Source organism: Trichoderma ghanense (genome assembly GCF_004382785.1).
Source record: "Trichoderma ghanense strain CCMA-1212 chromosome Unknown scaffold_20, whole genome shotgun sequence".
Lineage (NCBI taxonomy): Eukaryota > Fungi > Ascomycota > Sordariomycetes > Hypocreales > Hypocreaceae > Trichoderma > Trichoderma ghanense.
Window position 1 is genome coordinate 167,407 of NW_027395683.1, and position 16,716 is coordinate 184,122.

General features: G+C 53.6%; 5 protein-coding genes across 5 annotated transcripts; 3 read left to right on the top strand and 2 right to left on the bottom strand.

Moving 5' to 3' along the window:
- Positions 1–732: 732 nt before the first annotated feature.
- Positions 733–3,145, bottom strand: CCMA1212_009953 (uncharacterized protein; the record flags this gene model as incomplete). Its single annotated transcript, XM_073707015.1, has 2 exons — positions 733–2,073; positions 2,132–3,145. The coding sequence occupies 2 exons, from the start codon at positions 3,143–3,145 to the stop codon at positions 733–735; spliced, it is 2,355 nt and encodes a 784-aa protein (XP_073554495.1).
- Positions 3,146–4,100: 955 nt separating this feature from the next.
- CCMA1212_009955 (uncharacterized protein) lies at positions 4,101–4,763 on the top strand (the record flags this gene model as incomplete). The annotated part of the gene is made up of 1 exon (XM_073707016.1): positions 4,101–4,763. The coding sequence occupies one exon, from the start codon at positions 4,101–4,103 to the stop codon at positions 4,761–4,763; it is 663 nt and encodes a 220-aa protein (XP_073554486.1).
- A 103-nt stretch (positions 4,764–4,866) lies between these two features.
- Positions 4,867–5,913, bottom strand: CCMA1212_009956 (uncharacterized protein; the record flags this gene model as incomplete). The annotated part of the gene is made up of 6 exons (XM_073707017.1): positions 4,867–5,100; positions 5,153–5,257; positions 5,306–5,394; positions 5,447–5,619; positions 5,673–5,732; positions 5,783–5,913. 6 exons carry the CDS (start codon positions 5,911–5,913, stop codon positions 4,867–4,869), a joined length of 792 nt encoding a protein of 263 aa, XP_073554488.1.
- A 596-nt stretch (positions 5,914–6,509) lies between these two features.
- On the top strand, positions 6,510–8,000 carry CCMA1212_009957 (Set1 complex component swd1; the record flags this gene model as incomplete). Its single annotated transcript, XM_073707018.1, has 1 exon — positions 6,510–8,000. The coding sequence occupies one exon, from the start codon at positions 6,510–6,512 to the stop codon at positions 7,998–8,000; it is 1,491 nt and encodes a 496-aa protein (XP_073554487.1).
- A 915-nt stretch (positions 8,001–8,915) lies between these two features.
- Positions 8,916–14,301, top strand: CCMA1212_009958 (DNA-directed RNA polymerase II subunit RPB1; the record flags this gene model as incomplete). The annotated part of the gene is made up of 3 exons (XM_073707019.1): positions 8,916–9,272; positions 9,334–14,216; positions 14,274–14,301. The coding sequence occupies 3 exons, from the start codon at positions 8,916–8,918 to the stop codon at positions 14,299–14,301; spliced, it is 5,268 nt and encodes a 1,755-aa protein (XP_073554492.1).
- Between the last annotated feature and the right edge of the window lie 2,415 nt (positions 14,302–16,716).

The window sequence follows — 16,716 nt, forward strand, 5'->3', positions numbered from 1 at the left end:
TTCCGGGAGTTGGGTGTGGAAAACAAAATTCTGGGCGACTGGTAGCATAAAGAAAAACGCTCACCGGTCTTTAGCGCCTTGGGAAGAGCGCTATCATGGGAGGACAAAGCACAGAGCCTCCTATTTCCTTGTTTCATATTTCTCTCTCAAACATCTGTGTCCATTCTATTGAGAAGAACCGAGGCATCATGAAGACTTGATTTCTTTTTTTCCTTTTCGCATTTTCACTTGTCCTCGACTTCTTGCATGGGTGCAAATAATGACATGCCAAATAGCTTGGGTTTCATGAAAACAGGGCGACGATGAGGATGCCTGCAGCATGGCGGGGAGAATCTGCTCGTGCGAGGCATGCATGATATGTGGAATACGCATAGACTCGGTAGAATGGAAAATACAGGTGAAAACTGTTAAACATAATCGATTTGCCGCTATGCTTTCGTGATGTTGCTTTGGTGTAATCGACATTGGATCAAAAGCTCCGTGTTTGGGTCTCCCACAGACTCTTTAAGCAGCTCAGTGCTTGGAAGAGAAAACAGTAGGTGAAAAGTTGATAAGGCCTTTTCAGGTTCGGTCCTACCTCAAACACATACTTTAACAGTATCATGTAGATCCATTTCACGACATCTTTGTCCAGTACGCATTGATGTATGGCTTCAAGAATCAGTAGTCTTACTACCTATCTATCCATCTCCCAAGTCCAGAGCAAACGCAATGCTACATTGTGTATAATAGCTACTCTCGATGATCATCATCCCCATCCCTATCCACCATCGAAATGGACACATGCCGCTCATCATCAGAATCATACTGCGGCGTCAGCGGCGTCATCGGACTAGCCGGCTCTTCGACCATGTTCGTCCCCGGCACCGGCCGTCGCGGGATCCTCAGCTCCGGCAAGGGGGCCGTCTGGCGCCGCGGCAAAGGAGGAGGAGGAGGCTCCTCCGTCTCTTGCACGAAGGGGGGAGGAGGCACAGACTCGGTTTTCCGGGGAGGGAGGCTCGGTCTCTCAAGGTCGAGACCGTTGGTCGGTCGTTTGGGAAGAGGTGGATTGGGGGTGCTTTGCGGCATGAGGCCAGGGGGGGTGATTGTCAGGCCCTGCAGGGCTTCGGCCGACTTGTCTGCATCGCTGAGCTTGTTGCTGGGGCGGTCTTCGAAATCGATGAGGTCTTCTTCCTTGTCCTTCATCCGGATGACGTCGTCTCTCTCGATATCCTTTCCGGCCCTGACATTGACGAAGCCGCACTTGCGCAGAATCTCGCCAGTGAGAGAAGGATACCGAAGGTGGCCGCTGACGCTCTCGCTCAAGTCCACGTTGACGATTCCATGGACATCCTTGATAGGCTGCAGACCCGCAACACCAAGCGCGAGGCTGTGCATTCGGTAGACGAACCCCAGGACCATGTCATTCTCAGAATACACGTTGAAGATCTTTCCCGAGACAACAGGTCGGATCGCCCGCCAGTGAGCCGGATCAGAGGGAGCCGGCGTACCAATGATGACGACCGTGTCGACGAGACCAAAGGCATGGCGCTCAGCGAGAGACTGTAAACAGGCGTGAATTGTCGTCGCGCCAAGAGAATAGCCCACGAGCGTGACTGGTCTCTCTCCTTGAACCCTGTTGATGAGTGCATCGGCGAGGAGCTGTCCAGCCTTCCGAGACCGGTTGTTGGCGCGATTGAACGGATTGTCCACGTTGGAGGCCACGGCTAGCACCTGGATCGGCCAAAGGGCGGCCCAGAGCGTAGCCAGAACGGTCCGCTTGATGACTTCGGATTTGAACGCCGTCCAGGCAAACGAACGGACAAGGTCGTTTAGAGCGGTGCCGAGCGTAAGGAGGACCTTCATCTCGTATCGGAGGGCGAAGACTTCCGTTTCCGTGCCCAGGATGCGCCAGGGCTTCTTGATGTCGTCTTCCGAGTTGAGCCAGCCGTTGATTCCGATGGTGACGCGGAGGCGGCGCTGCTCTTTCTGCTCTTTGGTGATTTGTTCTGGAACGTCTGTCATAGCATCTTCTTTGAGAGGGAGGAAGCGGAAGTCTTCGACCTCTTTCGCATAGTTGTCCATCATCTCGCCCTGTATCACAAGCAGAATTAGCATGTGGAAACGCGTCCCCATCATGTCCTTGACTTACAGTCATCTTGGCGCCATATGCTCCGAAGAGAGTCCCGACCAGTGCCCCGTTCATCCAGAAGATGCCGAGGAAGCTTGCCACTCCTCCTAGGCCAACACCTCCAAGCACACTCCCAATAGCTCCCGCAACAAGCGGAGCGGCCAATCCTCCGGTGACCCCTATCACCGCCGCTCCAGCCACGGACGCCAGGCCGACTTTCCAGAAGCGGCTGACCTTGTTCTGCTGTCGCCGCTTGGCCGCCTCGGCATCTGCAGACATGGCTTCTCTCTGGTCGTTGTTGGCCGTGGAAGATTCCATGAGGGACATGGCAATCTCTGTTTCCGTCTTGTTCAGGAAGGTCTGGGAGAGCTCCAATGACGAGGCGAGATAGAGCACCAGGGCGCGGGAATGGGCTGAATATTTCCCCGTGGAGAGGAGCAGCAGCAAGATGCAGGTGAGCGCCTCTTCTCGGTCCTCGGCCGGGATGGTCGTCAGCCTCGTAGGTATCGGCTTGTACGCCGATTGCAGCGTAGAGATATCCTCAGTCGCATCGACCGGGACGCCGTCTATATCCGTGAGCTGGCGATCGCTATTAGGCATCTCGAGCTGCTTCTTGTCCAACGCCTCCCGCCGGGCTTTCCTCTCCGCTGTGATCTTTGGCGTATCCTCGACATTGACAATCTCCTCGAGCTTGGACACGACTTCATCCCTCCATTCAAGCGTGTACGCCAGAGCCGCTCCCAGCGCCTTCTCTGCCTCTCTGGTCGTTTTGATTCTGGATTGCGGAAGGCCTCGAGACTTGCCACCCTGAGAGGCAGAGTTGCTAACCAGCTTGTCAGCTGAGTCTGAAGGAGACGAGTCATCGTAATCGTTGCCTTCATCGTCTGGAGCAATGGAGCCAAGTTCATCAGGATGCGTCTCCAGCTCGGAGACCATGTAGGAGATGATGCTTTGGACAAGAGCCAGCAGAGCCTTTCGCCGGGCGGGATTCAAAGTGATGACAATCTGTCGCGGATCCGCACAAGGTGGCGCCATGGCGGAGTGTCTTGAATTGTCGTCAAGATGTCAATCACCGCTCTTGCATGAAGAAAGTCGGAGGTCGAGTCTTTGCAGGGCCGGGGGCTGGCTGGTGGCACATTACACGTCACCTGGATTAATTGGCTGGTCGGTCATCGAATCCTTCAGCCAAGGCTGTCGGTAGAGCGGTTAAAGGAATCAACACGCGGCTCAAGACGGTCTTTGAAACACAATGAAGCGCGGAGAAGCGATACAACAGATGGATATTGTGTGTATATGGAAGTAAGACAGTGTTCACCGCATCAGATTCAAGGCCTTGTTTGTGAGACGGCTTGGTCCTTCCTTAGTCAACGAAGATCACTCGACAACCAATGCCGTATCGCATTGCAGAGGAGAGCAGTTGCAAAAATCGAATTGATCCGGAGACAATTGTCAAATAACCACAGGAGAAAAAAAACAGAAGTTGACAAATAAATGACTGAAGTGCGGCCAAGAGTTTTGATGAAAAGGAAAGAAATGGCAAATACAACAAGAAAAAAAAAGGCAAAAAATGTAACTCTTCTCCGGGGAGAATTGCTCTCCGGGGACGGAATCGAACCGCCGACTTTCTGATGAGATGTTATCCATTACAGTCAGACGCCATGAACCAACTAGACCACCCAGAGGATGTTGAAGAGTTGACGTGGAGCGAACTAATGTCACTTAAGACACCTGTTTCATTAGTGCTGGTGCAGCACCCGTTTCAGCGGTCGCCCGATAAGCGCTCGATAGGCCCGGCCCCGCTAAAAAAAAAATCCCATTTTCTTCCTACCAGCGCACTCAAGAGCTGCCAGCCAGCCAACGGCGCCGTCCAGAAGTGAAGCCACAACAATCTCTCATACCACAAAGCCTCATGTCGAATTGTCCTCCCCAACGATAGCACGGTCCTTCAATACCCAGGTACGGTAACCGTACCATCAACCCCCTCGACACAATGGATGCGCATGCGCTTCTTTCCGCCCAAGGCTGGCGCGGAACCGGCCATTCCCTGCACAAGACCGACGACTCAATTGGCCTCGCCAAGCCGCTCCTCCTCAACCGCAAGACCAACACAAAGGGTCTTGGGAACACAAAGCACTTCACAAGCGATCTATGGTGGATGGACGCCTTCGACGAACAGCTGAAAGGTCTCGACACGTCTAAAGAAGGCAAGGTTGAGCAGACAGTGACCACCGGGAAGCTCAATGCCCTAGACCCAGGACGCGTATCGAAATACTCCATCTACGCATCCTTTGTTCGAGGTGGATTCCTGCAAGGAACGATTACTCCAGATTTGACGGACGGCTCGACCAGCACCGAGTCCGAGAAGAGCGACGACAAGAAGACGGCGTCTTCAAAAGAGACGAAATCTACAAAGCCCAAGAAGGAAAGCAAAGAAGAGAAAAGGGCCCGAAAAGAGGAGAGAAGAAAACGAAAAGAGGCGCGCGCGCTAAGAAGAGCAGCAAAAGCTGAAAGAAGGCTAAGGAGAGCAGAGGCGAAGAAGGATACTTCAGACTCCAACAGCAGCACGGCGGAAGAGAAGCGGCTGAAGCGTGCTCGGAAGGTGGAAAAGCGCAGGAGAAAGGAGTTGGAAAAGAAGAAGGCTGCGGGCAGTTAATGGGGAGAATCACTTGAGAGGTACAATCATAGACGGCGCATTAGCAGGGAGTTTGAGTATTGTTTTTCAACCACAAGGGATACCCAAATAGAGAGAGAGCGTTTCAAGTTTGTATTTCTTTGGACGCCTTGCCAGGCTGGCCCGGCTTGCCGGACAAGATCCAAGGCCGCCTGTCCCAGAACTCATCCTTGATGATGTCTACGTGCTCCACCACCACTTTCGCCTTGGCTCTGCGCTTCTTGTCCTTTTCAGCCTGCGACTTTGATTGCACGGCTGGCTCGGCGAGAGCATCTGCTGCTGCCGCCGCGTTGTTGGTGCCGGGTTCGGCCAGTTCGTACTGTATCTGTTAGCCCTGACATGCCAATTCACCATACGCATGGGAGTCTCACGTCTCTGAATACGACACTCCCTTTCCTGAAGATTTCAGGTTCGTTGTTATAATTAATGTGAAACCGAGAGAACAGTATTTCGTTCTTATCCGCAGCCAACGTTCCCTGCATCCAGGTCAGTATTCAATTGCAGGTTTGATAGAGCGGACGCACTGCAAGTGTCTTTTCAGCCTCTTTGTTGTCGAGGCCTCCAAGCTGTATCAGCTTCCAAAAGGCTGTGTTGTACAAGTTGTTAATGTGACCTATGTTGTTCATTAGCGGAAAATCCTGTTGGTATCGTCAAAGTCGCCTTACAGTCAGCCTGCCTCCAGCTCATGTAATCCCGGAGATTCTGCACCGCCGGGTAGCAGACGGCTCGACCATCAAACGTCGGGAGAGGGAGAGAAAGCGGCGTGTCGGGAAAGAAGGTTGGCCAGAAGTAGACGTAGTTTGCCGTGAATGTCGAGACAACCGTGCTGACAAGTTTGCTGGAACCTCAGTCAGTTGGTGGTGGATTGTAGGGTAGGTAGTCTCATCTGACCTTTCTCTCCTCTCGAAGAGATTGCAAGACTTGTGAAAGACAAAGCTGAAGCGGGTTAGGCTGTATAAGCGGGTGATTCTGTTTTGACTTGAGGGTGAAGGAAAGAATACCTGTATTCGTCACTGACTCCATATGCGATGGTGATCTCCGGTAGATCAGTCACAACAGCCTTGGCCGCAGCATTCATGAGATCAAGTGCTCTCCGGTCGTTTGGCTTTTCGAACTCATACTTGGCACACATCCTTGATCCCACATGTTAATATTTGAAGCTCTAGCAAGTGGCTTTCTCGTCCGTGTCATTACTTTGTGAATCCCCTCCCATCTATGCGAACTACGATCCATGTGTTGGGCAAGAGGGAGTCCGGCTGCTCGAAGTTTCGAACATACTCAAATCTGGTAACATCATTTAGCATGTGACGCCTTTGGGACGCAACGAAAGACCGATATTGCCGTACTTTGAGTTTGCCATTCCGGGACCGAGGCATATAGTGTCTGAGCTCTTGAAAGATAATGGAAAGAAAAGAGTCTGTTGCGGTCTTCTTTGGAAGAGATACCAAGTACTTGTGCGTCATGCTAAAACCTGAGGGAGCGCACATCCCCGCGGTGGAGCTTTTTGCAGTAATTCCGCGTTTTCAGAGCTCCTCAGTTCGTTGCCTTGTCAAGTAGCATGCTAGACACACCCCTCCTGTGGCGCATAACTGCGACAAAGCAGCAACTTTTCGTCAGCCTTGCAGCTCAGGCCGTGCTTTCACACGGGAGCTCCTCGCAGCCTTCTCGCGTCTCCTCTACCATGTTGCTCTGCATCTCCCGAATAGGCCCAACATTGCTACCGCGACGATGAATCTGCTACTTTCGGACGACTACCTCCTCCAGGATTATCCTGAGAGCATGACGAGCACGATCCGGTCCGGCCATGCGACAATGCTGAGGTTCAACCGCACGGGCGACTACCTTGCCTCTGGCCGGGTGGACGGGACCGTTGTTGTTTGGGACTTGGAGACGATGGGAGTTGCCCTCAAAATGAGAGGCCACAACAAGAGCATCACATTCCTGAGCTGGTCCAGATGCGGGCGGTATCTGCTGTCAACGTGTCAAGGCTGGAAGGCCATCCTCTGGGACCTCGAGACCGGGCATCGGCATCGCGAGGTGCGCTTTCGCGCTCCAGCGTACATGGCCGAGCTCCATCCATGGAATCAGTATGTGGCTCTTGCATTTTCGCAATCCAGTTCCACGACGCGCCGTTTTGACCAGTTTACTTACATCGCCCTACCTAGTAATCTCTTTGTCGCGTCGCTATTCGAAGAGCAGCCGTTGCTGGTCGACATCTCCGAGCCGGTCGACGTCAAACGCGTTCTCCCGTCAGCGCCGAAGCGGTCAAACGCCGACAGCGACCTTGCTCTCAAGGAGAAGCAAGCGAAAGAAGACGCAAAGCAGATGACAACATCAGCCATCTGGACGGCAACCGGCGATCACATCATTGCAGGCACGAGCAAAGGCAAACTGAACATAATCGACGCCAAGACACTCGAAATCATATACTCGGAGAAGATATGCACTGGGGTCATTACTACCATGAGGATAACGTCGTCTGGCCGAGACTTGCTGGTCAATTCACAAGATCGAATTATCCGAACGTTTCGAATACCAAACCTCGCAGTGGACGACCTCGACCCCGACACAATACAGCTGCCCTTGGAGCACAAATTCCAAGACGTTGTGAACAAATTGTCCTGGAATCATGTTACGTTTAGCGCAACGGGCGAATACGTAGCCGCGTCCACCTATAACAATCACGAACTCTACGTTTGGGAGAGGAATCACGGCAGCTTAGTTTGCATGCTCAAAGATCCCAAGGAGGAGCAGGGCGTCATAGAATGGCACCCTTCTCGCCCGCTCCTGGCGGCATGCGGCCTGGAAACCGGCCGCATATACATATGGTCCGTCATCAGTCCGCAAAAGTGGTCGGCGCTGGCGCCGGACTTTGCAGAGGTCGAAGAAAACGTCGAGTACATGGAGCGGGAGGACGAGTTCGACATATACGCTCAGGAAGAGATCCACAGGAGACGGCTCGACGCAGAGGACGAAGATGTCGACGTGCTAACAGCCGATCCCACCAAAGAGGAGGAGGACCTCGCTAATTTCCGCATGCCCATCCTATTCAACCTTGGCGAGAGCGATAGCGAAGACGAGTTCGTTGCCGTTTCGACCGGGACAATGCGGCGGAGGAGCCCTGGGGAGAGCCAGGCTGATCTGAGTGCTGGGGCAGAACCTGCGGCGCCGGTGCGCAAGAAGGCTGGAGCTAGGGGAGGAAAAGGCAAGAAGAAGTAATGGGTTGCTCAATTGGATTGGGTAGGCTGGACGGCGTTTTCCCTCTTTTTACCTTCGTTTACATACTTTGACAGAGGACGAGGGCATAGATAATGATTTGTAGACGCCACATCAATTGGGCGCTCTACTGTAGAGCATTGTGGCAACCGAGCATGTGAGGCCAATGTGAAACTTAGATCCGACAGCATGAGTCACCGGCGAAATGGCTGAGGAAACGCTGCACTTGAATGAGAGACGATCTGCTTAATAATCGCCAGCGCCAAAAATAATGAGAATTTTCTGTGCACAACATGCCTCAGTTGACGCTGCTTCTTATTGTCCTCTTCTTCTCGCTTCCACCGTGAGCCGCAGAAAGCAATTGCACCCCACCCATTATTCAGCAGATGCCTGAGGCAGAAACTGTTGAGGGTGCAAGGAGGCGGATTGTCCACATACGGTTTAGCGGCATCGAGGCAACAAGCGCCTCACGTCCATCCAAACTTTCGGGCCTGTGTTCGTTTCGCCTTCAACCACGACAAAACCTCTGCCCCCGGTTCACCTTCATCACCAAGCGTGTCGGGCATCGAGTCTGACGCCTGGAACCGCCGCGAAGGACACGATTCGAGCCGACGACCTGCGATTTACGTGTTGATACGGCTTCAGCGCTGGTGACGACGGGGGAGACCAGCCGTGAGGTTCTCCTGGGCCTGGTGGCCAGGACTGGCGATCGAGAGAGCGTCATCTCTCAACAATTCACAACCGCTCGAGGCATCGATTTTTCGACTTTCCGCGACTGGAAACTGTCGCTGCTCGGGATTCCCAGTGTTTTCTCTTGCGCTTGGCACCTTTATCGCGACCACAAGGCGCGTGCTGCATTTGCCGCCCACACCGATCCTTTTCAGCTCTTCGATTGAAAATCAGTAACGACCGTTGAAAATGGCGAACCTTTACTTCACCCACTCGAGCGCTCCGCTCAAGACGGTGCAGGAGATCCAGTTCGGCCTCATGTCTCCCGAAGAGATCAAGAGCATGAGCGTGGCCCACATTCTGTACCCAGAGACGATGGAGGAAGGCGGCACGAAGCCGCGCGACGGTGGCCTCAACGACCCTCTGCTCGGCTCCATCGACCGGCAGTTCAAGTGCAAGACGTGCACGCAGGCGATGGGCGAGTGCCCTGGCCACTTTGGACACATCGAACTGGCCAAGCCGGTGTACCACCCTGGCTTCATCAAGAAAGTCAAGAAGATCTTGGAAATTGTCTGCCACAACTGTAGCAAGGTGCTGGCTGATGAAGTTGGTCTTCTCTCTTCCATGAAGCGTTTGCCTCACTGGATGCTAACCTGAAATTTCCCAGAGCGATCCCGAGTTTGTCGCAGCAATCAATACTCGAGATGCAAAGCTCCGCTTCAAGCGGGTATGGGCCGTCTGCAAGAAGAAGCGGAGGTGTGAGAATGACGACCGGTCAGAGAAGAACAAGGACGAGGAGTTTGCGCCTGGCATGAAGCCGGCCGTCGTCGAGAGCCACGGTGGCTGCGGCAATGTGCAGCCTCAGGTTCGACAGGTCGCCCTCCAGCTCAAGGCTGCCTTCGAGGTCGTCCAGGAGGATGGCCCCAAGCGGAAAGAGACGGCTCCCATCACTCCGGAGATGGCCCACAGCATTCTTCGCCGCATCTCCGAGAAGGATCTACGCAACATGGGCCTCAACTCAGACTACGCTCGTCCCGAGTGGATGATCATCACCGTCCTGCCCGTTCCCCCACCACCGGTGCGTCCTAGTATCTCCATGGACGGTACCGGAACTGGAATGCGCAACGAAGACGACTTGACCTACAAGCTTGGTGATATAATTCGTGCCAATGGCAACGTCAAGCAGGCTATTCGTGAGGGCTCGCCTCAGCATATTGCCAGAGATTTCGAAGAGCTGCTGCAATACCACGTCGCCACCTACATGGACAACGACATTGCCGGCCAGCCCCGGGCGCTGCAGAAGAGTGGACGCCCCGTCAAGGCCATTCGTGCCCGTCTCAAGGGAAAGGAGGGCCGCCTGAGAGGCAATTTGATGGGAAAGCGTGTGGACTTTTCTGCTCGTACTGTCATCACGGGAGACGCCAACCTGTCTCTGCACGAAGTCGGTGTTCCTCGCAGTATTGCTCGGACCCTGACCTACCCTGAGACGGTGACGCCTTACAACATTGGCAAGTTGCACCAACTGGTCGAGAACGGTCCCAATGAGCATCCTGGAGCCAAGTACGTTATCAGATCCGACGGGACCCGTATCGACCTGCGACACCACAGACGGGCGGCTCAAATTTCTCTCGAGTATGGCTGGAAGGTTGAGCGTCATCTTATGGACGGTGATTATATCATCTTCAACCGTCAACCCTCGCTTCACAAGGAGTCCATGATGGGTCACCGTGTCCGCGTCATGCCCTACTCCACTTTCCGTCTCAATCTGTCCGTGACGTCTCCGTACAACGCCGATTTCGATGGTGACGAGATGAATCTTCACGTTCCGCAGAGCGAAGAGACTCGTGCCGAGGTCAAGGAACTTTGCTTGGTTCCCAACAACATCGTTTCGCCTCAGAAGAACGGTCCCTTGATGGGTATCGTCCAGGACTCGCTTGCTGGCGCCTACAAGCTCTGTCGTCGCGACACCTTCCTCGATAAGAACCAGGTCATGAATCTCATGCTCTGGGTCCCTAACTGGGACGGCGTCATCCCACAGCCCGCTATCCTGAAGCCGAGACCACGCTGGACCGGCAAGCAGATCATCAGCATGGTCATCCCCAAGGAAATCAGCCTGCACGCTCCCGAAGACAAGTCTGACTCTCCTCTCAAGGATGCTGGCCTGCTCATCCAGGCTGGTGAGCTCATGTATGGTCTCATGAAGAAGAAGAACATCGGTTCTGCCTCTGGTGGTGTGATCCATCTCTGCTACAACGAGCTGGGACCAGAAGGTGCCATGGCGTTCCTTAACGGGGTTCAGCAAGTGGTTACCTACTGGCTGCTGCAGAACGGCCACAGCATTGGTATCGGTGATACCATTCCGGACAAGCAGACCATTGAGAAGGTCCAGGCGCACATTGACGCCCAAAAGGCAGAGGTCGCCAAGCTCACGGCCATGGCTACAAACAACGAGTTGGAAGCCTTGCCTGGCATGAGCGTCCGAGCGACCTTTGAGAACAAGGTCTCCATGGCTCTTAACATGGCTCGTGACCAGGCTGGTACTACGACCCAGAAGAGTTTGAAGGACTCCAACAACGCTGTGACCATGGCCGAGTCCGGCTCAAAGGGATCGTCCATCAACATTTCTCAGATGACGGCGCTCGTGGGACAGCAGATTGTCGAAGGAAAACGTATTCCGTTTGGCTTCAAATATCGGACTCTGCCCCATTTCACCAAGGACGATTACTCACCCGAGGCCCGTGGCTTTGTGGAGAATTCATATCTGCGTGGGCTCACGCCGAGCGAGTTCTTCTTCCACGCCATGGCTGGTCGCGAGGGTCTCATTGATACGGCCGTCAAGACAGCCGAGACTGGTTACATTCAGCGACGTTTGGTCAAGGCTCTGGAAGATCTCAATGCTCAGTATGACGGTACCGTGCGCAACTCCCTTGGTGACATTATTCAGTTCCTCTACGGCGAAGACGGTCTCGATGCCATGTGCATTGAGAAGCAGAAGCTTGGCATCGTGAAGATGTCTGACGAAGCGTTCGAGAAGAAGTATCGCCTTGACCTGGCCAACCCGCCAGACTGGTTCAGAAAGGACTACGAGTATGGCAATGAGTTGACTGGTGACAAGGCCTCCATGGCTCTGCTCGACGAAGAGTGGGATCAACTTCTGGCCGATCGCCGCGAAGTACGAGAGATCAATCGCCCAAAGATGGGCGAGGAGATGATGCAGCTTCCTCTCAACATCGGTCGCATGATCGAGACCGCCAAGCGCGTCTTCAACGTCAAGGCCAACGACCGAAGCAACTTGAGGCCTTCGGACGTCATCCCCGTCGTGAGGAACGTCATCAACAGGCTCAAGATTGTCCGAGGCGAGGATCAGATTTCGAAAGAGGCGGATGCTAGTGCCACCATCCTCTTCAAAGCTCTTCTTCGATCTCGACTGGCCTTCAAAGAGGTGGTCAAGGTGCATCGTCTGAATAAGCTGGCATTTGATCATGTTCTCGGAGAGCTCCAGAACCGATGGGATCGGTCGTTTGTTAACCCCGGTGAAATGGTGGGTGTCCTCGCGGCTCAGTCCATCGGTGAGCCTGCTACGCAGATGACTCTGAACACCTTCCACTTTGCTGGTGTGTCTTCCAAGAACGTCACGCTCGGCGTGCCTCGTCTCAAGGAAATTCTCAATCTGGCTAAGAACATCAAGACGCCTAGTATGGCAGTTTATCTGGACACTCCGTTAGCCAAGCAGGAGCAAGCGAAGAAGCTGCGAAGTTTAGTCGAGTATACCAATCTGCGGTCGATTACTTCCGTCACTGAGATCTACTATGATCCAGACGTCCAGTCTACCACCATTCCGGAGGATCTCGATATGGTCGAGTCCTACTTCTTGATCCCTGACGACAGCCAAGACACCATCGATCAACAGTCGAGGTGGCTTTTGCGCATCACGCTTGACAGGCAGAAACTGCTCGACAAGGAAATCAAGATTGACGACGTCGCCCAGCGCATCAAGGAAGAGTATCCCAATGATTTGGCCGTCATCTTCAGCGACAACAACGCTGATGAGCAAGTCATCCGCATCCGCACCATTCGCCAAGACGAAAAGGACGAGGACGGCGAGAAGAAGATTGAAGATGACGTGATGCTCAAGCGACTCGAGGCCCATCTCCTGGACACTTTGACGCTGCGAGGTGTGCCTGGCGTCGAAAGAGCCTTCTTGACCAAGGGCACTCGTCTTGTTGAGGCCGCTGACGGATCTGAGCTTGCGCTCAAGGACGATCCCCGATGCACTCAATGGTATCTGGACACTAGCGGCTCGGCTCTCCGTGAAGTCCTGGCCGTTCCCGGAGTTGATCCCACACGAACGTACACCAACGACCTGTGGCAGATCATCGAGGTCTTTGGTATCGAAGGTACTCGAGCTGCCTTGGTCAAGGAGCTGACGGCTGTGTTGGCCTTTGACGGTTCCTACGTCAACCACCGACACATTGCTCTGCTCTGCGATGTCATGACGTACCGCGGAAGTATTTCTGCCGTGACTCGTCACGGAATCAACCGAGCGGATACGGGTGCCCTGATGCGATGCTCTTTCGAGGAGACTGTCGAGATTCTTCTCGAGGCGGCTGCTACTGGTGAGCTTGACGACTGCCGGGGCATTTCTGAGAACGTCATGCTTGGCCAGATGGCCCCCATGGGCACGGGCAACTTTGATGTCTACCTTGACCCGAAGATGCTGGAAACGGTTATCTCGGACAACTCTCGCATGGGTCTCATGCCCGGCATGCCTGTCAAGGAAGGAGACGTCGAGGGTGCGGCTACGCCGTACGACACCGGGTCTCCCATGGGCGACTCCGGCTACCTCAGCCTCAACTCTCCTGCGGCTGGAAACTTCTCGCCCATCCAGGGCGCGGGTTCGGAAACGCCCGCTGGATTCGGAACCGACTATGGCGGCGGCGGCTTTGGCGGCATCGGGTCCATGAGCCCGTACTCTATGCGGGGAGCCACCAGTCCGTTCAGCACCTCTCCGACATCGCCTTTCAGCTCGGGCATGGGTGGCTACTCTCCCACGTCGCCCAACGCGGGTTACTCTCCGACGTCTCCGATGATCGATGGCGGCATTGGGCGATATGCGACGTCTCCGTCGTTTAGTCCTTCTTCCCCATCCTTCTCGCCAACGTCACCCATGCTGCGTCCCACAAGCCCAGCCAGCCCCAACTACAGCCCGACATCGCCAAGCTACTCGCCTGCGTCTCCTTCATCGCCGAGACACTACTCGCCCACGTCGCCGGCTCAGTTCAACTCTCCCACCTCGCCTAGCTACTCGCCCGCCAGTCCCAACTACAGCCCGGCCTCTCCCAACCTTCACGGAGTTGGCGCTACCTCTCCCTCATACTCTCCTGCCTCCCCGTCTTGGTCTCCCACTTCTCCCGAGGCTTACTCGCCTACGAGTCCCAGCTTCTCCAAGAGCCCTGGGACGCAACAATCTCCCACCAGCCCCAGCTACTCACCCACCTCTCCATCATTCTCTCCCCGGACCCCTGGCCCGGGAGCTTCTGGAAACCAATAGTGAGTCTCTTTCATCTCCAAAACATTGTGTACCTATGACTAACCAAATTGCTGCAGTTCACCTAATTCCCCGGCTAACGACTGATTTTTCCCGTAATGCGCACGACACGCAATTTTCTTGTTCGCTGTCGGCCATCAGGTTGTCCTTTTTTCTTTACGTGTTTTTTTATTTATTTCCTATAGGTTCTCCTGGTGAAAAGGGATTGAGGGGTCTCGAGCATGATAGACGTTTATGCAGTCAGTGGCAAAAGCCGAAAGTGAATAAGAAAACCAATAAACCACACAAAAAAAAAAAAAAACGCAGTTTTCATCGATGCGCGCAGTCTAATCAACAGAGAGAGATTAGAGGGAGGGTATGACGGCAGGCCTTGGTAGCTGGACATGTATACTAGACGCAGAGAATGAGAGGAGAAGAAGAAAAAGGCGTTTGCCATGGTCACCAGCTTGGACCAAAAGAAGTGGTCACCCAGGGGATGGAATGCTCACCCAGATTGGAATCAGATTGCAAAGAGAAAAGCGGAACAGGATAATGGACACAGCGGAGGAAGGACTCTAAAGGATGTCATCATTATAGGACAGCTGAATGAGCAATTGGACGGCCTATTGACCATGACGCGTTATCGGTCTTGATGCGATGGGCCCTTGCCATCGACGAATGCTTGCTGATTCTCTGTTGACTTGTAAAGGTCCTAGGGTTCCCCTCGTAAACTTCATCGCATGCCGCTGACCTTATGACTCCAAAACTCAAAAAGACAACTGATGCATCCCACCTCACCAATCAAACATAGCTCACTTCATCCTCACCATTACATTTCCAGTGTCATTTCATTCAATGAGAAGATCCTCCCGCATAACTGCCACATCCAAAACCGTCCCGGACCATCTCTCCTCCCAAAAAATGGCGCCCGCTTGGCTCAAAGCCCCTTGTCAGGACTATGCATGCATTCACGCATCTCCAAGAGATCATGTGATCATGGCCATAATCTCACACGAATATCGCGGGTGTCAACGTATGAGAACATGTTACTTTTGAGCAGAACAAAGAACAGGACGAAAACGTCCAAAGGCAGAGCACTATTCCGAACCGTCAATCACACAAGGGCAAATCGCGAGATGTCTGTGAAAAAAAAAGAATTGCTCGTTGAATCGTCCATGATATTTCATAAATCCCTGTACTCTGTACCTTTTTTTTTCTTTCTCCAAAATAGCACATGCCATATCGACCGTCTCCTGTATGCGTCCAAGTTAAATCTCTCTCTCGTGTTTGCGCCCATAGAACAAGGAGATGGCACGTATTCCTCATCTCCCATCGCTACGCAAATAGAAAAAAAAAAGAAAAAAAAAAAAAAAAAAAACACACACACACAACAATAAGCAGCCCTCTCCGCCATGCCCCCCTCAAACAAAGTATGATTTTCAAGTTTTTTTTTTTTCCATCCTGTCTTCCTGCATTACCCTCAACAAACACCGTTCCCCAACTCGTATTATCCTGCCGTGTGTCCGGGTCTGTGCTTGCACATCAACCCATTCAACTACCCGTGCCCATTGCAACGTTTCTCCCCGCTCTCCCGCGCCGCCACTCACTTCCACATACTAATATAATTAAGCTTACACTCCCTGCCACAAGCCATCGCGGAAGAACAAAATAGCTTCACTAAGAACACGGCTGAGAGACGGGACGGGAAGCGGCCGTGTTAGTATTTTCGTACCGCTGCCGGGTGTGGCCGCTGTCGGCATGTTGTGCATGCTTAGGTAGCAAGACCGTGCTGCAAGATGTTCTCGTGGCTCGCGCGTGCAGAAAGAGAAACAACTTTGTATCGTATAGAATGCACGGCCGCTGTGACTTAGCTGACGACAGCTCCGTATATTTCCCAAGGCAACATGTCATCCTCACTATGCCCTTGCCTTTCAGACATAAGTCAAGGGCCCAGGACAAGCGAGCTCTCGGTGCCAGGAAGGAAGGCACTTCACATCCCCTCCTAAACAGCACCGTCATCAACATCGTCACAAAGGGGCCCTCCGCGCCGAGATATCTCGTATCGACGGGATGCCCACAAAGAAAGCCGTGCCGCCAAACAAGGCGCACAGACAAGGCACATGCATATCAAAGGAAAACCTGCACTTGCAGCCATCCACCAAAGCGGTGCCATGGCAAACGGCTCACGATATCGACATGAGAGAGAGAGCAGCTTGACCTCACCCCGTCCAGAAGCAAAACGCAAGACAGCCACAGGGGGACTCTTTTCTCCCACGGCTAGCCAAACGCCGGCCAGCTGCTGACACTGCGTAACCTGGGCTTTTTGTGGCCGCCGCCGCCCGCGCCGTCGGCAAAGCTGGGGGGAGGAGGCTCTTGTGGGGAAGAAGGCCGTATCCTGTGATAACTTTCCGATCAGCGCGCCAGCCGCAATTCCCCCTTGACAGGGCGCAAAAGTTCTCGCAGCCAGTCGATGGGCAGCATAGAGGATGAAACCAGGCGGTAGAGGTGGCCAAAAACCATGGA